Consider the following 17148-nt stretch of genomic DNA (forward strand, 5'->3'; position numbering starts at 1 on the left):
GATTCAAGTTCAGGTCCCAGTAATTAAATACCAGTGTACGATTGCATTGCATCACTCGGTCCCCTGGTTTATTTATTTTTTTATAACCGATGTTTGAATAGAGGAAAGCAATAGCAGTAATTGTGGTGCAGGTCATGGCAAAAGTGACATCGCCTTGGGTTGCCACAGGACTTTAGTGACCATAAGTTTTGAATAAATTGACTTCCTGGATCTTCTATGTTGGTAATCAGCTGATCAGTAACCAGATAGAAAATGATTAAAACTGAGCAGTTAACAGTATTACTCACAATACACTGCTGAATCTCTTAACTTGAGTCTGGTATTTTGGCAACAACAGGAAATATCATTTGATTTGTGTATGTCTTAATATTTCTGATCTCTCCTCATGTGATTGCGATGGGAGGAGATGTCTTGCTCTCAGTTATACTGACAGTGTGATTTCCTCTGCTCCTGTGCTTTTGACATCTCAAAATAAGTTAAGATTTCCAGTGTCCAAATGCAGTGTTGGTCTTTATAGACGGTTAGGCCAGTGGTAAGATTATTGGATCACTGTTTAGGTATTCTAGATGTTGATAGTTACATGCAGTTTTTCTATTTTGTGACTCTTGAAAGCTGACAGTGGTTTAGTAGCTCCAGCAATAGTGCATTTAAACAAGGTTTTAGTTGACATTTATCAGCTTTCAGTGGGTAGGTTTTGGCATTTCTGTAACCGACTGCTCGGTTGGGTTCTTGGCAGCAATTGACTGTTCTGTTCAGGAGAGTGAAGCAACTCTGGGAGAGCCATCGCGACCCACTGAAGTGCAGTTGTGGAGCTGCATTGGACCTATCTGGGGAGAATATCATTCCCTGGACTGTCCTATTGTCTGACTGAAGGAAGAATAATGCCAGTGTTGGGGAAGTGGCGAGGACCGAATGTGGGGAGGTGATGGAGGTAAAGAGAGGGACTTTCTCCAGGAATTAGATTTAGAGACTTCTCTGCAAACCCCTACTGTTGTCTTTATTGTTTGTTAATATTCATTTTGTTTTGTCTATTATAATTTTAAGGTTTTAAAGACATAATATGTAATAGCAGGAATGGTCAAATGTTTTTATATGGCAAGAAAGATATGATTATGCACATACCAATGATGACAGGCTTTTACTTGAGTTAAATAAATGGGATATTCCATTATGCTCCGTATATTATATTTATACAGCACGTGTCAGAATTGTATCGAGTTTTTTTTGTTTGCAATCTATCAATTGTTCATTATGCCTCCATGTATAAATTAATGAGCATCCAAACAGGGAAGGGGACCACTTGGTAATATGTCCCTCTAATAGTTATGGGACCTTGCAGTTGCCGTGGAAAGCATTGAGTCTTCCTCAGCCGCTCCTTTATAAGGCCTTGTTCCTTCATCATGTCCAGTCATTGACAGCATCTCAGTATTGTTTCCACACACACATGAAAAGTTGAACATTATTTAATTTCCTCTATGGCTAATCATATTTATAGTCCTGCAAAGGTTTTAGTAAATTTCCATACGTTGTTTTTGCTGTTTTGATGTCATCAGTGTTTGTGTTAACTATCTCAGTTGAGACCCCTGTTGGTTTTTGTTTTAGCTGAAAACATGTCAATTCAGCGACCTGTTGATATTGGGTTCCAGATTTGCACATATTTTTAGGTAATAGATACCAACCATTGCGTAATAAAGATACCATAGCGAAGGGAGGTAGTCTAATATTTGTGGTATTAATTTTCTTGGATATTAATCCAACCTTTAACAGTGCTTATAGATTGCTGCCTCTGCCATTATACCACCAGAGTGAATATCTCTCGCTCTTTTGTTTTCTCTCCCTCTTCCCCCAACGAAAGGAAAACTGATTTTTATATTGAATCTGCAGAGAGTGCAGAAGCTGATATGAGTATTTTGCACTAACCTTGATATAAATATCATGTAGAAAATGGTCCTCTTTAAATCAGTCTTCATTAAGTCAGGTACAAAAAGAGCTGGCTTTATTGCTTCATTTCCAGATTGTTGATGTGATGGAACTGTTTTGATTGCCTGAATGTGGCCAATTTATGGTACTTGTCAGGAGGAATAAGCACTTTTTGTCTTTCTAGCACATGTGCTCATCACAGTTTTGTGCAATAATTAAGCTATCCCATAGAAAACCTTGAAAAGACACACAGTTTCTGTGACCTAAAGTACAGGATTGGTCTCGCACTGCACTTGCATCATGTCAGATCCTACTTTACTAAAAGACTGATCCCATTATTAAAGCAAACACACTGTGTTTTCAGTCCCTGTTTAAATGGGGCAATTAACATGTGTTGGCTAGAAACTGTGTCATTCAACCGGGTTGGATTTTATTGTAGGTTGTTGTAGAATAAGAAGTTTTAGATCTTTACAAACTATAACTAGTTAAGGGGACTGGGACGCAGTTATTGAAGATTTTTTTTCTTACTACATTGTGATTATTTGCCCAGATCGTGAAACATAGTATTTGTGTTTTAGTATTTTGGAAAAAATGTTAATGGTCTTAAGAAAATTTATAAAAGTGGGACCTTCCTAAAATAAACAAGGCTGTCTATTTTCACATTTGTGATGAGAATTATGTGGATAATGTGCTCATCTTTAAAATAATCAGCTGAAGTGTCAAGCAGGCATAGTGCAGTCAGCTGCATACACTGATTAAGGCTGGGCCTAAAGCCAAATTGAATATCCTGCTGGGCCTGCTTGTAAATGCTATAGCTGAGCATTGAGATGGCACAAACCCAGCAATGCCCTGTTTGTTCTGGAGCGACGCTCCTTGCTACTGTGTCATGGTTGCAGAGTAATTTTCAACTGGTGGCTAGGAATCTTGGTTTTCTTTGTTGTGTTTGTGTCTGGGTTGTGTTCTCATGAGTCTGCTGGGCTCTTATCTCAGAAGGATCAATTGTGACGGTTACCAATCCTTACAGCTCCTGGAGCAGAATGGAGGGGTGGCCAACAGTACGACGGCAGGTTCAATGCCACAGTGGAGCAAGCCAGTAGGACCACTGAACAACATGCACAATGCAGGTATGCAACCTATTTTTCAACCAAGGCAGAATGAAGGAGTAGTAGTGAACGTCAGTATAAAACCATAGAAATGTGTAATGTGTAGCATCAAGTATATTCAAGTCAAAGCTGTACAGTTTGTTTCAGACTGCTGGCCAACATCAGTCATCTTACTACTTAAGAGGACTTAGCAGTCAAAGATCCTGCTGCCTCGTTCATTGAGGCTCAGGACTGCTTCCTGGTTCTACAAATGTTTGCAAGTCAGGAAGTGCATGTCGAAATCAGGTCACCAATGATGTTACTGCTCTCACTTTGATTTGATTATTTCATTTTTATCATGCTTTATGTTGCTGATTATTTCACAAATTAACAAACGGGGCAGTGTCTGGTTTGTTTCCCTTTTGAATCTGCAGAATTACAGTGGCAGGCTATACCCAGCAGACTGATTAGTATGTTTGGAGCGTTTAGCCCTGTTAAATTAAAATCATGGCAGAATCCTAATTAAAACCAAGATCATGAAGTGTGTCACGGGTCATTTATGTTGGGTATTTTAAAGGGTCCAATTGTATTCCCTTCTCTTCTCCCTTCTCAGTGTAACGTGGGGGCAAAATTTGGACGATTGCATATTGCTGCAGTTAACCATTTTAACCTGACCTCCATTGAGACGTTAGTTTGGTTTCAAACAAATTAAAAAATATATATAAACATTGTATTTTTCATCAGAGTTCTGAATTTAATTTTGAAGAAATATGAAAACTGCATTATAGAAATTAAATTGTTCGCATTATTAAAGTCTCGCTGCCGTTTAATCTCGAATCAAAGTAACTGGGGCAGATGCCGTCCCATTCCGAGCATCAAAAAAGGCTTTTGATCCAAACAGTGATCAGGACTGATTAAACAGTCTGTCTAATTGATCATTTGAATCATTTGCACTTAGTCTCCTTCCCATACATGATCATAAGAGTGTTTCATGTATGTAGTATAATGTAGAAACCTTTTGCTTTCCACAACCTATTATCCGTTAGATCCATGTAGAACACTGTAAAAGTAAGAAAAATTGGTATAATTTCATACATTGCAATAGTGACGACACTTAAAAAATATTAATTGGCTGCAAAGTGCTTTGGGATGTCCTGAGGTTGTGAAATGTGCTTTTAATGCTAATTAATGCATGTTCTTTAATTACTTCAATTATAGTGGATCTGTTTTAAGGATGATGGCTGATTATTGAAAATATTGGTTAACCCATTTAATTGATGTATTTCAAGATGCATTAATAAATGATTGGGCAAGCTCGTATACTGGAAGGGCACATTATGTTATAGTTTCTCGGTTCTATGATTTCTCTATTTGCCTCTTTGTGTCTGTTGTTCTGATTTTTTTTTGGTACATCAACAGTGATGAGCCAAATAAACAGAACTGAAAAGTTATGTTGTTTTGTTTTGGTGGAACATACAAGGCAAACAAATGTGTGCTCTGATTCTGCTCAGTTCAGTACCAACCTGTGTCTGGCTGCATTTGAGATGTTCCATTTTGAATTATCATGATCTTTATTATGAGCTGAAGGCTGCACATTATACATCTCTAATTTCATTTAAATCAGTGCAGTCAATTTAGGAATTTCTAAAATGTTGTATTTGTTGTTTTGCGAATGTTATACAGATGATGTCCTGGCATAGCACATAGTTTATGCACTTTTCAGCCATCTTTTCAACTTGCATTGTACAATAGGAATCTGGCAAGTGAGGTGGTCTGTGTGATGACCCTAGCAGCTTATTTTGGTGTTTAGTACCGTGGGGATAGAGAGGTTAGAGTTGATTAGGACTAATTATTTGTTGTTTTTTTCCAGTTTGTTTGGATGTTGTGTGTGTTTTTCGGTTAAGTGTTAATCATAAAGGGGGTTGTGAAATAGGGGAGATGGTTGGTTGCAAACAGTGTTGACATGGGGAATGGGTTGTGAAGAATTGCTCCTGCTTCTTTTTCACAGAATTACCTCCCACAGCATTTCTACCGACAGCTTGAGTTTCATTCGTTTGCACTTCAATGGGATACATTAATAAGCTGCAGTGAGGAGGAAGCCCCAAAAAACATATGTTGATGTTTAATGGGGCCATTACCAGGTGTATTTATATAGCACCTTTCATGACCTCAGGATGTCCCACCGTGCTTCACAGCCAATAAAGTACAAAGATGTGCATCATTTTGCACTTTCTATCACAGCTCCTTCAGCTTCACCTGGAATTTCACTGATAAGTGTGAGGGAGGCTGCACACAATAATTTGTCTTAATTTCCCAATCTAGTGTTTTCAATAGATCAATACACCATAAGAAAAATCACATTCAAAAGTCTCACACAAGAAGTAGATCAGTTTAAGTCGTCATCTCAAATAGTTGCCACCACTGACATCACCCGTGACTGATCTGTAGCACTTCGCCCTAATGCTGTTCAACTGAAAATTCTCTCTATATAGCCCAGTTTGCAAGGATAGAATCTGTACAATATACAAATGTTTATTTTCTGACAGTTTGGGTGGGCATAGTACAAAGATCGCACTTGCTCACCATCGCACTTTGCTCAAATTCTAATGACAACACTCCCTGTTTCCATCTGTTCATTGTATGTGTTGCTTCACAAATATAGTTTCAATATTTCAAGCGCAATTTGTATATTGGATTTACTTCACAAAAATATCCAGCTCCTTGTGCAAACAGTTGCCAAAAATAATAGAGTATCAGCCAGATTCTTGTGGCAAGACCTGGATAGCTTAAACTATGTCCAGACGCAAGTGCAGTGAGTTTTCAGAGCCTTTCTACTTGTGAAATAAATTGTTGTATTATAGTTGGTGGTAATCTTGAGTGCAGTTATTGAGGTAGTTGATTGTACAGGTTTGGCAAATATTTTAAAACATTCCAAAAACCTTCATTTATTTACTTTGTAATAAGTAGAAGGCAGGTTATGGGGAATGTGCAAAAGGGAACAAGGCAATTGGAGCATGAGTTATTAGTTCATCATGAATTATTTGTTCATCTTATTCCTTAGGTATTGAAAATGACGTAGCGCACCCTGGGGGGTTGTTTGATATCCTCAAAGGTGGCACAGAGCGCCTCCTGACTAACATCAAGGATACATCCTCAAAGATGATCCAGTCTGTTGCCAAGTAAGTGAAGATGAGGGCTGAACAAATGTTTCAGAACGCGTGTTCCACAGAGTCGGCGGGTTTCAGGGTGCGTGCTCCACAAAGTCAGCGCGTTTCAGGGTGCGCGCTCCAGAGAGTCACTGCGTTTCGGGGCATGCGTTCCAGAATTGCCGCGTTTAAGGGTGCGCGCTCCACAAAGTCAGCGCGTTTCGGGGCGCGCGTTCCAGAGTCGCCGTGTTTCAGGGTGAGCACTCCACAGAGTCACCACATTTCAGTACACGTGTTCTTCACAATGTTCCCTTTAAGCCGCGTGGAGGTCCCACGCAGCCAGCTCACTGGCTTTAAAATGCAAAAACCGCGCATGCACAGATTTTTGAATGGGCCACGCAGCCCGTTAAAGGGATTGCGCAGCCCCCCAAAAATTAAAGGGAACATTGGTTCCACGAGTTGCCACATTTCAGTGTGGGCGTTCCACATAGCCACTATTGATGGACTCGAATATGGTGGTAAATGCCCAGGGATTACAATAACTGTGGAAATATTTGAACAATTAAATGTACAAACCCAGTAAAGTGTAGAACTAACTTTTTCACCTTTCCCTTTCTTATTACAAGAATAATTGACTTAATTATCAATAAATCAAGATTTTGTGTATCTTTTCATGGGTTTAATTCATATTGCATTGATTTTTTTTTTACAGATTATTTTAATTTTAGTCAGCTTTCTTTTGTATGATAAATAGGATGTTTTTTCAGTGAGTTATCACAAAATTTTTGCCAGTGTTACATCATACTAAAGATGTTTTAATTAATGGTTAGATATATTAACGTCTTTTTATATAAACACTATTTCAAAAAGCCAAACATTACAAACAAACAGATTACAAGTTCAAACAAGAAAGCTGGCAAACATTTAACAATTAACAATCCAAGTATAAACATTTTTAATAAGTTTACTTTTTAAAAAAAAAGAAAATTGTAGCCTGGTTTTCACATGCTGCAGTGCTGGATTATACTCTCACCATGGTATTTACAGAAAGATAGATGGGTGGCATAATAGTACATATTTGTACAGTAGTACTTCTGATATGGGGCGACACAGGGTGGGACAGCTGCAAGCAGTGGCTATCCCACTTTCTCTAGGTGTGATTTTGGGGATACATCACTATTTCTGCGAAACTGGGGGCCAGTGGCAGTGCCCTCTATCCACCATTAGTGGGGTTTTGATGTGTTCTTTTCGATCACAGATTTTAAGGAGTCAAATAAAAATGGCAGTAGAGAAAAGTTGACGACATACTTGATTTATTTGTACCTTTCAATAAGTTTCAGTTTAAAATGGACCTCGAATTTAGTCTTTTGAAAAGAACACATTATTATATCAATTTGTGCTGCATCATCTGGCCCCTCTGCAAGAGCTGTTCGCAAAGATATTTACAGCTATTGTGCTAAAGTATGTGTGTGGACAAATGTGGGAAGCTGGAAAAATGACAACAAATCAGAGCTTTCTATTTTCCATCCCCTCTTTTTTTTTTCTTCTGCTTAACCTTTCTGCTCCCACCCATTAGTGTAAGCTAACAGAACAGATCGATCCTTCACAGCTAAGGCCTGTTCTGCTTATAAGTCAACTAGCAGGAGACAAATGTCTGCCCAAAGGGGTAGCCAAGTTCCATTTGTTTTCCTCATTCGATGACAATCCATTAATAAATTTGAGATATGTTATGATGTTGACCTTCTCTAGAATTTGTGGTGTCAATCCAAAGAGCATTAAATTTATTGTCCAAACTAGATGCATCATTCTTGCTGGACAGACGACTATTTTGATATTTGCATTTCCATTTTAATTTGCAAACTTTTGTCGAGTAATATGTTTTGTAAAATTTGCTATTGATGAGTATCATGCACTCACCATTTTTGTTTCCCATTGTGAATGTTGCTGCTTGTCACTGTTTGTGTTTTGAGTATTCATTGCTCGATTTCTTTCTTTCTCAACATCTCTGTGCCTCTGGTAGCAATCCCAGGTAAATATTTTGGTTCTTCTGTGTGCTGCTAAGTTATGATTTTGTAATAGCTGGATTTTTCCCACCTTTTCAATGATGTTCATTAACTGTTTCCCCTAAAGCTCAAACCTCAGAATAGAGATGTTTGCATGTGTTTTTTTTTAAGGGCGACAACTGTAAACACTGTTGGTTTAGTTTAATTTTATTTAATGGGGGAAGGGGTGCAGGCAAGTAAAGGGAGAGTTGGGGATGGTATGTTAGAAATATCACTCGAATGGACAGGGCTTGTCAATTTTCCAGATTGCAACCTACCTTGAAATCATGCTGGTGCCTCTCAGTCCGTGGTGTTTTTAAAAAGTTGCAAGTCAAAAGCTTAAGCTGAAGTGCCCAGAGTTGGCAAACACAAACGTGGATCTGTGGGAGGGTTTTGTTTTTGTTTTTGTTTGTTCTGTCGTTATACGTTTGAGCTTTTTTGCCGCTACTGCATTTCGGGGTTGTTGGGACTGGGGAATGGAGCAATTCTAATTTTGCACATCCATCATCAGCATCAGGCAGCCCTGAAGAGTTATTCAAAGAGGACACAGAGCAGTTTCTAAGTAAAATCAAGCTGATCAAACTTTTCAGTACCTATTCAGATCTGCTATTGCTGGAGTCAAATGTTCAGGTGGTCATTGTTCAGGGATGCCTTCTCTCTAGTTTTGTTAGGTGATGTTGAAGACTGAGTGCAGGTAACAAGTTGTATAAAGTTTTCATAATTCTACAGTCACATTGGTTTACTTGGAAGGTTTTTCTTTTGTAGGTTTAAAGTTCAAGATGATGAAAAACATATTACCAAAAAGTCTCCCTCTTTAATCTAGTTAATTAAATGGTCTAATTGCTTTGATGTATTGTTTTCCCATTGGTCGATTGTAGAAGTAAGAGAACTTCTGTGAACAATGCCAGGGGGCCTGTAAAGTTTAAATCAATCTAAGCTATAAGTATCTGATGTGATGTTTACAAGTAATTCATAAGGTGGCATATTAAAAATACAGCCTTGCAGTGTTGAAAAGCTTTATGTATTGTCTATTTTTAAGAACTATGAGAAACAGCCAGGATATGACTATTGCATGCAGCTCAAAGATCATCTTTGTGTGCTGTGCCTTTATTTATAATCTACCTTTCAGAAATATTTCTTTCCCATTTTTCCTGATTAACCTTGTTAAATTTAGGAATTTGTTTCTTAATTAATATTTTGACTCTTTAAGCAGTTATTCTGCACATCCTGGTGAGTAGTGATTGCGAGGTGTTGGATCCAAAGTTGAACACCACCACCAATTAGCTTGTATTTATATAGCATCTTTAATGTAGAAATTCATCCCAATGGTTTGAGAGGTGGGGGCAGGGGGGATTGGGGGAATAAAAAGGAATGGATACCGAGACATAATAGAGTGTTAGGAGAGGTAACCGTTCTTGCATCTTGGTGTGGGTGTGGGTGAGGGTTTCAGCAAGAATAGGGGTGAGGTGGAGGTGAGTATAAACATTCTTGCTGATGGATAAAATATGTTGAGCAACTGACTTACTTGTGACCAGTTGTTTTCATATTTATCAACATCTATGACTATATTTGAAGTACTGTATATAGTGTGCACCACAATCTAAATCGGGAACACAAAAAATCTCACTCTTCTAATTTGTTCAAATTTTGCATCAAAAAGTACTTTGCTGCCTTTGAGCAACTGTCTCTCAAACATCTGACCTGTCTTTTCCATTCTAATATATACTGAAATCGCACCTTATCCTGCAAATCACCAGGAGCAATGCCACAGGAATACCATTAGATTGTTTAAAACAAATTAGCCTGTGGAACTAATTAGAAACATAGAAAATAGGTGCAGGAGTAGGCCATTCGGCCCTTCGAGCCTGCACCGCCATTCAATAAGATCATGGCTGATCATTCCCTCAGTACCCCTTTCCTGCTTTCTCTCCATACCCCTTGATCCCCTTAGCCGTAAGGGCCATATCTAACTCCCTCTTGAATATATCCAATGATCTGGCATCAACAACTCTCTGCGGCAGGTAATTCCACAGGTTAACAACTCTCTGAGTGAAGAAGTTTCTCCTCATCTCAGTCTTAAATGGCCTACCCCTTATCCTAAGACTATGTCCCCTGGTTCTGGACTTCCCCAACATCGGGAACATTCTTACCGCATCTAACCTGTCCAGTCCCGTCAGGATCTTATATGTTTTTCTGAGATCCCCTCTCATCCTTCTAAACTCCAGTGAATAAAGGGCTAATTGATCCAGTCTCTCCTCATATGACAGTCCAGCCATCCCTGGAATCAGTCTGGTGAACCTTCGCTGCAATAGCAGGAACGTCCTTCCTCAGATTAAGAGACCAAAACTGTACACAATATTCTAGGTGGAGCCTCACCAAGGCCCTGTACAACTGCAGTAAGACCTCCCTGCTCCCATACTCAAATCCCGAGCTGTGAAGGCCAACATACCATTTGCCGCCTTCTCCGCCTGCTGTACCTGCATACCCACTTTCAGTGACTGATGAACCATGACACCCAGATCTCGTTGCACCTTCCCTTTTCCTAATCTGCCACGATCCAGATAATATTCTGCCTTCGTGTTTTTGCCCCCAAAATGGATAACCTCACATTTATCCACATTATACTGCATCTGCCATGCATTTGCCCACTCACCTAATCTGAGCAAGTCACCCTGCAGCCTCTTAGCGTCTTCCTCACAGCTCACACCACCACCCAGTTTAGTGTCATCCGCAAACTTGGAGATATTACACTCAATTCCTTCATCGAAATCGTTAATGTATATTGTAAAGAGCTGGGGTCCTAGCACTGAGCCCTGCGGCACTCCACTAGTCACTGCCTGCCATTCTGAAAAGGACCCGTTTATCCCGACTCTCTGCTTCATGTCTGCCAACCAGTTCTCTATCCACGTCAGTACATTACCCCCAATACCATGCGCTTTGATTTTGCACACCAATTTCTTGTGCAGGACCTTGTCAAAAGCCTTTTGAAAGTCCAAATATACCACATCCACTGGTTCTCCCTTGTCCACTCTACTCGTTACATCCTCAAAAAATTCCAGAAGATTCGTCAAGCATGATTTCCCTTTCATGAATCCATGCTGACTTGGTCCGATCCTGTCACTGCTTTCCAAATGTGCTGCTATTTCATCCTTAATGATTGATTCCAACATTTTCCCCACTACTGATGTCAGGCTAACCGGTCTATAATTACCCGTTTTCTCTCCCTCCTTTTTTTTTTTTAAAAAGTGGTGTTACATTAGCTACCCTCCAGTCCACAGGGACTGATCCAGAGTCGATAGACTGTTGGAAAATGATCACTAATGCATACACTATTTCTAGAGCCACTTCCTTAAGTATTCTGGGATGCAGACTATCAGGCCCTGGGGATTTATCGGCCTTCAATCCCATCAATTTCCCTAACACAATTTCCCGCCTAATAAGGATATCCTTCAGTTCCTCCTTCTCACTAGACCTACTGTCCCCTAGTACAATCGGAAGGTTATTTGTGTCTTCCTTCGTGAAGACAGAACCGAAGTATTTGTTCAATTGGTCTGCCATTTATTTGATCCCCATTATAACTTCATCTGAATCCGACTGCAAGGGTCCTATGTTTATCTTCACTAATCTTTTTCTCTTCACATAATTATAGAAGCTTTTGCAGTCAGTTTTTATGTTCCCTGCAAGCTCCCTCTCGTACTCTATTTTCCCCCTCTTAATTAAACCCTTCGTCTTCCTCTGTTGAATTCTAAATTTCTCCCAGTCCTCAGGTTTGTTGCTTTTTAGCATTATATGCCTCTTCCTTGGCTTTAACATTATCCTTAATTTCCCTTGTTAGCCATGGTTGAGCCACCTTCCCCGTTTTATTTTTACTCCAGACAGGGATGTACAATTGCTGAAGTTCATCCATGTGATCTTTAAATGTTTGCCATTGCTTATCCACCGTCAACCCTTTAAGTATCCTTTGCCAGTGAATTCAAGCCAATTCACGCCTCATACCGTCGAAGTTATCTTTTCTTAAGTTCAGGACCGAAATTCTGCATTAACTGTGTCACGCTCCATCTTAGTCAAGAATTCGACCATATTATGGTCACTCTTCCCCAAGGGGCCTCACACAACAAGATTTCTAATTAGTCCCTTCTCATTACCCACCACCCAGTCTAGGATGGCCAGCTCTCTAGTTGGTTCCTTGACATATTGGTCCAGAAAACCATCCCCAATACACTCCAGGAAATCCTCCTCCACCGCATTGCTACCAGTTTGGTTAGCCCAATCAATATGAAGATTAAAGTCGCCCATGATAACTGCTGTACCTTTATTGCACACATCCCTTATTTCTTGTTTGATGCTGTCCCCGACCTCACTACTACAGTTTGGTGGTCTGTACACAACTCCCAGTAGCGTTTTCTGCCCTTTGGAATTCCGCAGCTCCACCCATACCGATTCCACAATCATCCAGGCTTATGTCCCTCCTTAACATTGCATTAATTTCCACTTTAACCAGCATCGCTACCCCGCCTCCTTTTCCTTTCTGTTTATCCTTCTTAAATGCTGAATACCCTTGGATGTTGAGTTCCCAGCCTTGGTCACCCTGGAGCCATGTCTCCGTGATGCCAATTACATCATACCCGTTAATTGCTATCTGCACAGTTAATTCGTCCACCTTATTCCGAATACTCCTCACATTGAGGCACTGAGCCTTCAGGCTTGTCTTTTTTAACACACTTTGCCCCTTTAGAATTTTGCTGTAATGTGGCCCTTTTTGTCTTTTGCCTTGGGTTTCTTTGCCCTCCACTTTTACTATTCTCCTTTCTATCTTTTGCTTCTGACTCCATTTTATTTCCCTCTGTCTCCCTGCATAGGTTCCCATCCCCTTGCCATATTAGTTTAATTCCTCCCCAACAGCACTAGCAAACACTCCCCTAGGACATTGGTTCCGGTCCTGCCCCGGTGCAGACTGTCCGGTTTGTACTGGTGCCACCTCCCCCAGAACCGGTTCCAATGCCCCGGGAATTTGAATCCCTCCCTTCTGCACCACTCCTCAAGCCACGTATTCATCTGAGCTATCCTGCGATTCCTACTCTGACTAGCACGTGGCACTGGTAGCAATCCTGAGATTACTACTTTTGAGGTCCTATTTTTTTATTTAACTCCTAGCTCCCTAAATTCGTCTCGTAGGACCTCATCCCGTTTTTTACCTATATGCACCATGACAACTGGCTGTTCACCCTCCCTTTTCAGAATGTCCTGCACACGCTCCGAGACATCCTTGCCCCTTGCAACAGGGAGGCAACATACCATCCTGGAGTCTCGGATGCAGCCGCAGAAACGCCGATCTATTCCCCTTACAATCGAATCCCTTATCACGAAGCTCTCCCACTCTTTTTCCTGCCCTACTGTGTAACAGAGCCAGCCACGGAGCCCTGATCTTGGCTGCTGTTGCCCTCCCCTGCTGAGCCAACCCCATCAACAGTACTCAAAGCAGTGTATCTGATATTGTAAATTTGCAGACTTAGGGCTCTATTATTCTGTTAATTTTAGCAAAAAGTAACCAAGTATAAAAGCAGGGGTCAACATCTATGTTTACTTTGTCGCCCTTGTGTTTGCAATGCTTGTGGTTATGAGTCCCATTTACATAACTTATGGATTTAATTTTAATTGTTTAACCATCCCCTCCATTTCTTTATCCCTCACTATTCTTTCTCTAGGTTGTTTTTGCACCATGGCAAGTAGAATGATCTTAACAGGAGACTTCATGATAACAGCTGCAAATATGACTTTACATTGGCCAATAGGAAGCATGTTTAGCAAGTTGGAATGTAGAGACACTTGTGGGGAACAGCAAAATTAGAGGCCATCAACATAAAATTGTCACCAAGCGATCAAATAGGGAATTCAGAAGAAACATCTTTACCCAAAGAGTGACGAGAATGTGGAACTCGCTACTTCAGGGAGTGGTTGAAGCGAATAGTATAAATGCATTTAAGGGGAGGCTAGATATGCATATAAGGGAGAAGGGAATAGAGTGTTATGGTGATAGATAGGGAAAGACGGGAGGAGGAGTGGTGCATAAACACCGGCATGGACTGGTTGGGTTAAATGACCTGCTTCTGTGCTGAATATTCTATGTAATTCTGTGTCATATAATTATCAATTGATTTTACTTTCTTTCCCCTGATGAAATGTGTTTCTGCCAGATGACACTCTGAAAGTCACACGCAAACCATTATGGGGAGTGGCAAGTTGCGATATAGAGATACAACTATTTTTGAAATATATTAGTGTCCTGGAACATGGGTATAGAAAGCAAAATTCCAAAGTTTGCAGGTAACACAAGCTTGGAAATGTAATTAACAATGAGGAGAATAGTCATCATCATCATAGGCAGTCCCTTGAACGAGGATGACTTGATTCCACACCAAAAGGCATGAGTTCACCGATATTTCAATGAAGGACTGATATTCCAGTCCTGAACTCCAATTGAAGAGATGGAAGATGTCTGTGCATGGATTATTTTAACGTGTGGTAGCCGTTGCACAATGGTCACCATACGTGCTTGTCAGAGCTCGGCCTTTATCCAGTGGCAAGGGTTAACCAGGACGACTGGAGACCTGCTCTGCTGCACGCACCTAGTGCGCACACATATCGCAGTGTGGGTGGGCCCATGCTGCTCCTGGGCCCTCATCTCTTCTGGCCCCCTTACACTCATTTGTCGCACCTCCGCCACGATCTCTCGCCGCTCCTCCACCACAAACATTCGCACCACCGCCACGATCTCTCACTGCTCCTCTGCCACAAACATTCACCGCATCTCTGCCACGATCTCTCGCCGTCCTCTGCCACAAAACATTCGCTGCACCTCCGCCACGATCTCTTGCCACTCATCCGCCCCGACCTTCCCGCTCCTTCTCTGAAGCATACTTCAGGAGGACACAGACAGACTAGTGAAATGGGTAGACACGTGGCAGATGAAATGTAATGCCAAGAAGTGTGTTTTTGGAGGAGGAACAAGGAGAGGCAATATAAATTAAATGGTATAATTTTAAAGGGGGTGCTGGAACAGAGAGAACTGGAGGTTCACGTATACAAATCTTTTGTGGCAGGACAAATAGATATGGCTGTTAACAGCATACAGGATCCTGGGCTTTATAAATAGAGGCATAGAGTACAAAAGAAAGGAAGTTATGCTGAACCTTTATAAATCATTGGTTAAGCCTCAGCTGGAGTAATGGCCCAGAATTTACAATCAGGGACGAAGCGAAGGCATTCGCTGCTGGCCCCAAAGTACGCTTCGCAAAAGGATCTCGCGATTCCTGTGTTGAGAACTTCTGGTTTTTAACCTTCGGTTCAATTCAATGCAGTTTAGTGGGAATCCTCTGGTGTGAACTGCTGTGACGTTGTCTAAGCAGTCAATCAAAACGCAGAATTCTCACAGACCTCAAACACAAAAGTGAATGCTTTTTTTAAAATGTTAGAGAGAGAAAAACAAAGATGGGGAAAAGAAAAACTTGGAATAAAGATGGACAAACATTCTTTAACTTTTTTTTTTTAATTCTTAAAAATATATATTTTTTCACACTGCACAAAATTAAAATTGATTTTCCAGGCCCTTAACATTTGTTTAGCAGTAATAATGCTGTTAAAACCCCGGTTACACATAACTCCTTTGGGTCTAACTTTTATTGGGGAATTTAACAGCGTAGGCCTAGAATACAGACTTGGACTATATTCTCTAGAGTTTAGGACAATGAGAGGTGATCTAATTGAAACATACAAAATTCTTACAGGGCTAGACAGGGTAGATGCTGGGAGGATGTTTCCTCTGGCTGGGGAGTCTAGAACAAGGGGTCACAGTCTCAGAATAGGGGGTTGGCCATTTAGACTGAGATGAGGAGAAACTTCTTCAAGCAGAGGGTGGTGAATCTTTGGAATTCTCAACTGCAGAGGGCTGTGGAGTCTCAGTCCTTGAACATATTCAAACCAGAGATCGATAGACTTTTGAATATTAAGGTAATCAAGGGATATGGGAACAGTGCTGGAAAGTGGAGTTGAGGTAGAAGATCAGGAATGATCGTATTAAATGGCAGAGCAGGCTCGAGGGGCCGAATGTTCTACTCCTGCTCCTAATTCTTATGTTCTTATGTACTCACTGCAGAAGAACCAAAGTTTTTGTCAGTTTCCCTGATTTGGCTGATCACACAGATTGCCGGTACAGGAGGCACAGCATAGCCTGTTTCAGACCTGTCAATGACAGACCACAACTTCAGGATTTCAATCCGTTTCAAAGGCAGAATGATGGCGAACGCTGCCATTTCACCATCATCCCGACCGGAAATTGCGGGCCAATATGTGCAATTCTGGGCATTACACTTTAGAAAGGATGTCAGGGCCCTGGAGAGGGTGCGGAGGTGATTTACTAGAATGGTAGCAGGGATGAGGGACTTCAATTATGTGGAAAGACTAGAGAGGCTAGGATTCTTCTCCTTGGAGCAGAAAATGTTAAAGGGAGATATAATAGAGGTGTTCAAATTTATGAAGGATTTGAATTGTGAGACAATGTTTCCACTGGCAGAAGGGGAGGACACCAATTTAAGATATTTAGCAAAAAAAACGGGCGAGATGAGATTTTTTTTAATGCAACAAGTTATGATGGTTTGGAACGTATAACCTGAAAAGCTGGTGGAAGCAGATTCAGTGGGAATTTTCAAAATGGAATTGAATAAATACTTGAAAAGGACAAATTTGCAGGGTTATGGAGAAAGAGCAGGGAGGTGGATTAATTGGATAGCTCTTTCAAAGAGCTGGCACAGGCAAAATAGGCTGAATGGCCGCCTCCTGTGCTGTAGGGCTCATTATTGTATGAAACAAGGATTCTCAAAAAAGCAGAATTTAAATAGCCATTGTGGCTGGGATTGTATCAAAGCTCCATTGCTTGATTCTGGAACTGCAGTGTTAATAAAC

At 40.7% G+C, this 17148-nt stretch overlaps 1 protein-coding gene across 4 annotated transcripts in view; it reads left to right on the forward strand.

Moving 5' to 3' along the window:
* Positions 1 to 17148, forward strand: part of gak (cyclin G associated kinase) — a 136423-nt gene that overhangs the window by 64354 nt on the left and 54921 nt on the right. For all 4 annotated transcript variants that reach the window (XM_070886283.1, XM_070886291.1, XM_070886296.1 and 1 more), the window contains 2 exons: positions 2945 to 3044; positions 6064 to 6181. In XM_070886283.1, the coding sequence (XP_070742384.1) occupies positions 2945 to 3044; positions 6064 to 6181 (218 nt within the window). The remainder of the gene's footprint in view (positions 1 to 2944; positions 3045 to 6063; positions 6182 to 17148) is intronic.

This window comes from Pristiophorus japonicus, chromosome 1 (genome assembly GCF_044704955.1).
Source record: "Pristiophorus japonicus isolate sPriJap1 chromosome 1, sPriJap1.hap1, whole genome shotgun sequence".
Lineage (NCBI taxonomy): Eukaryota > Metazoa > Chordata > Chondrichthyes > Pristiophoridae > Pristiophorus > Pristiophorus japonicus.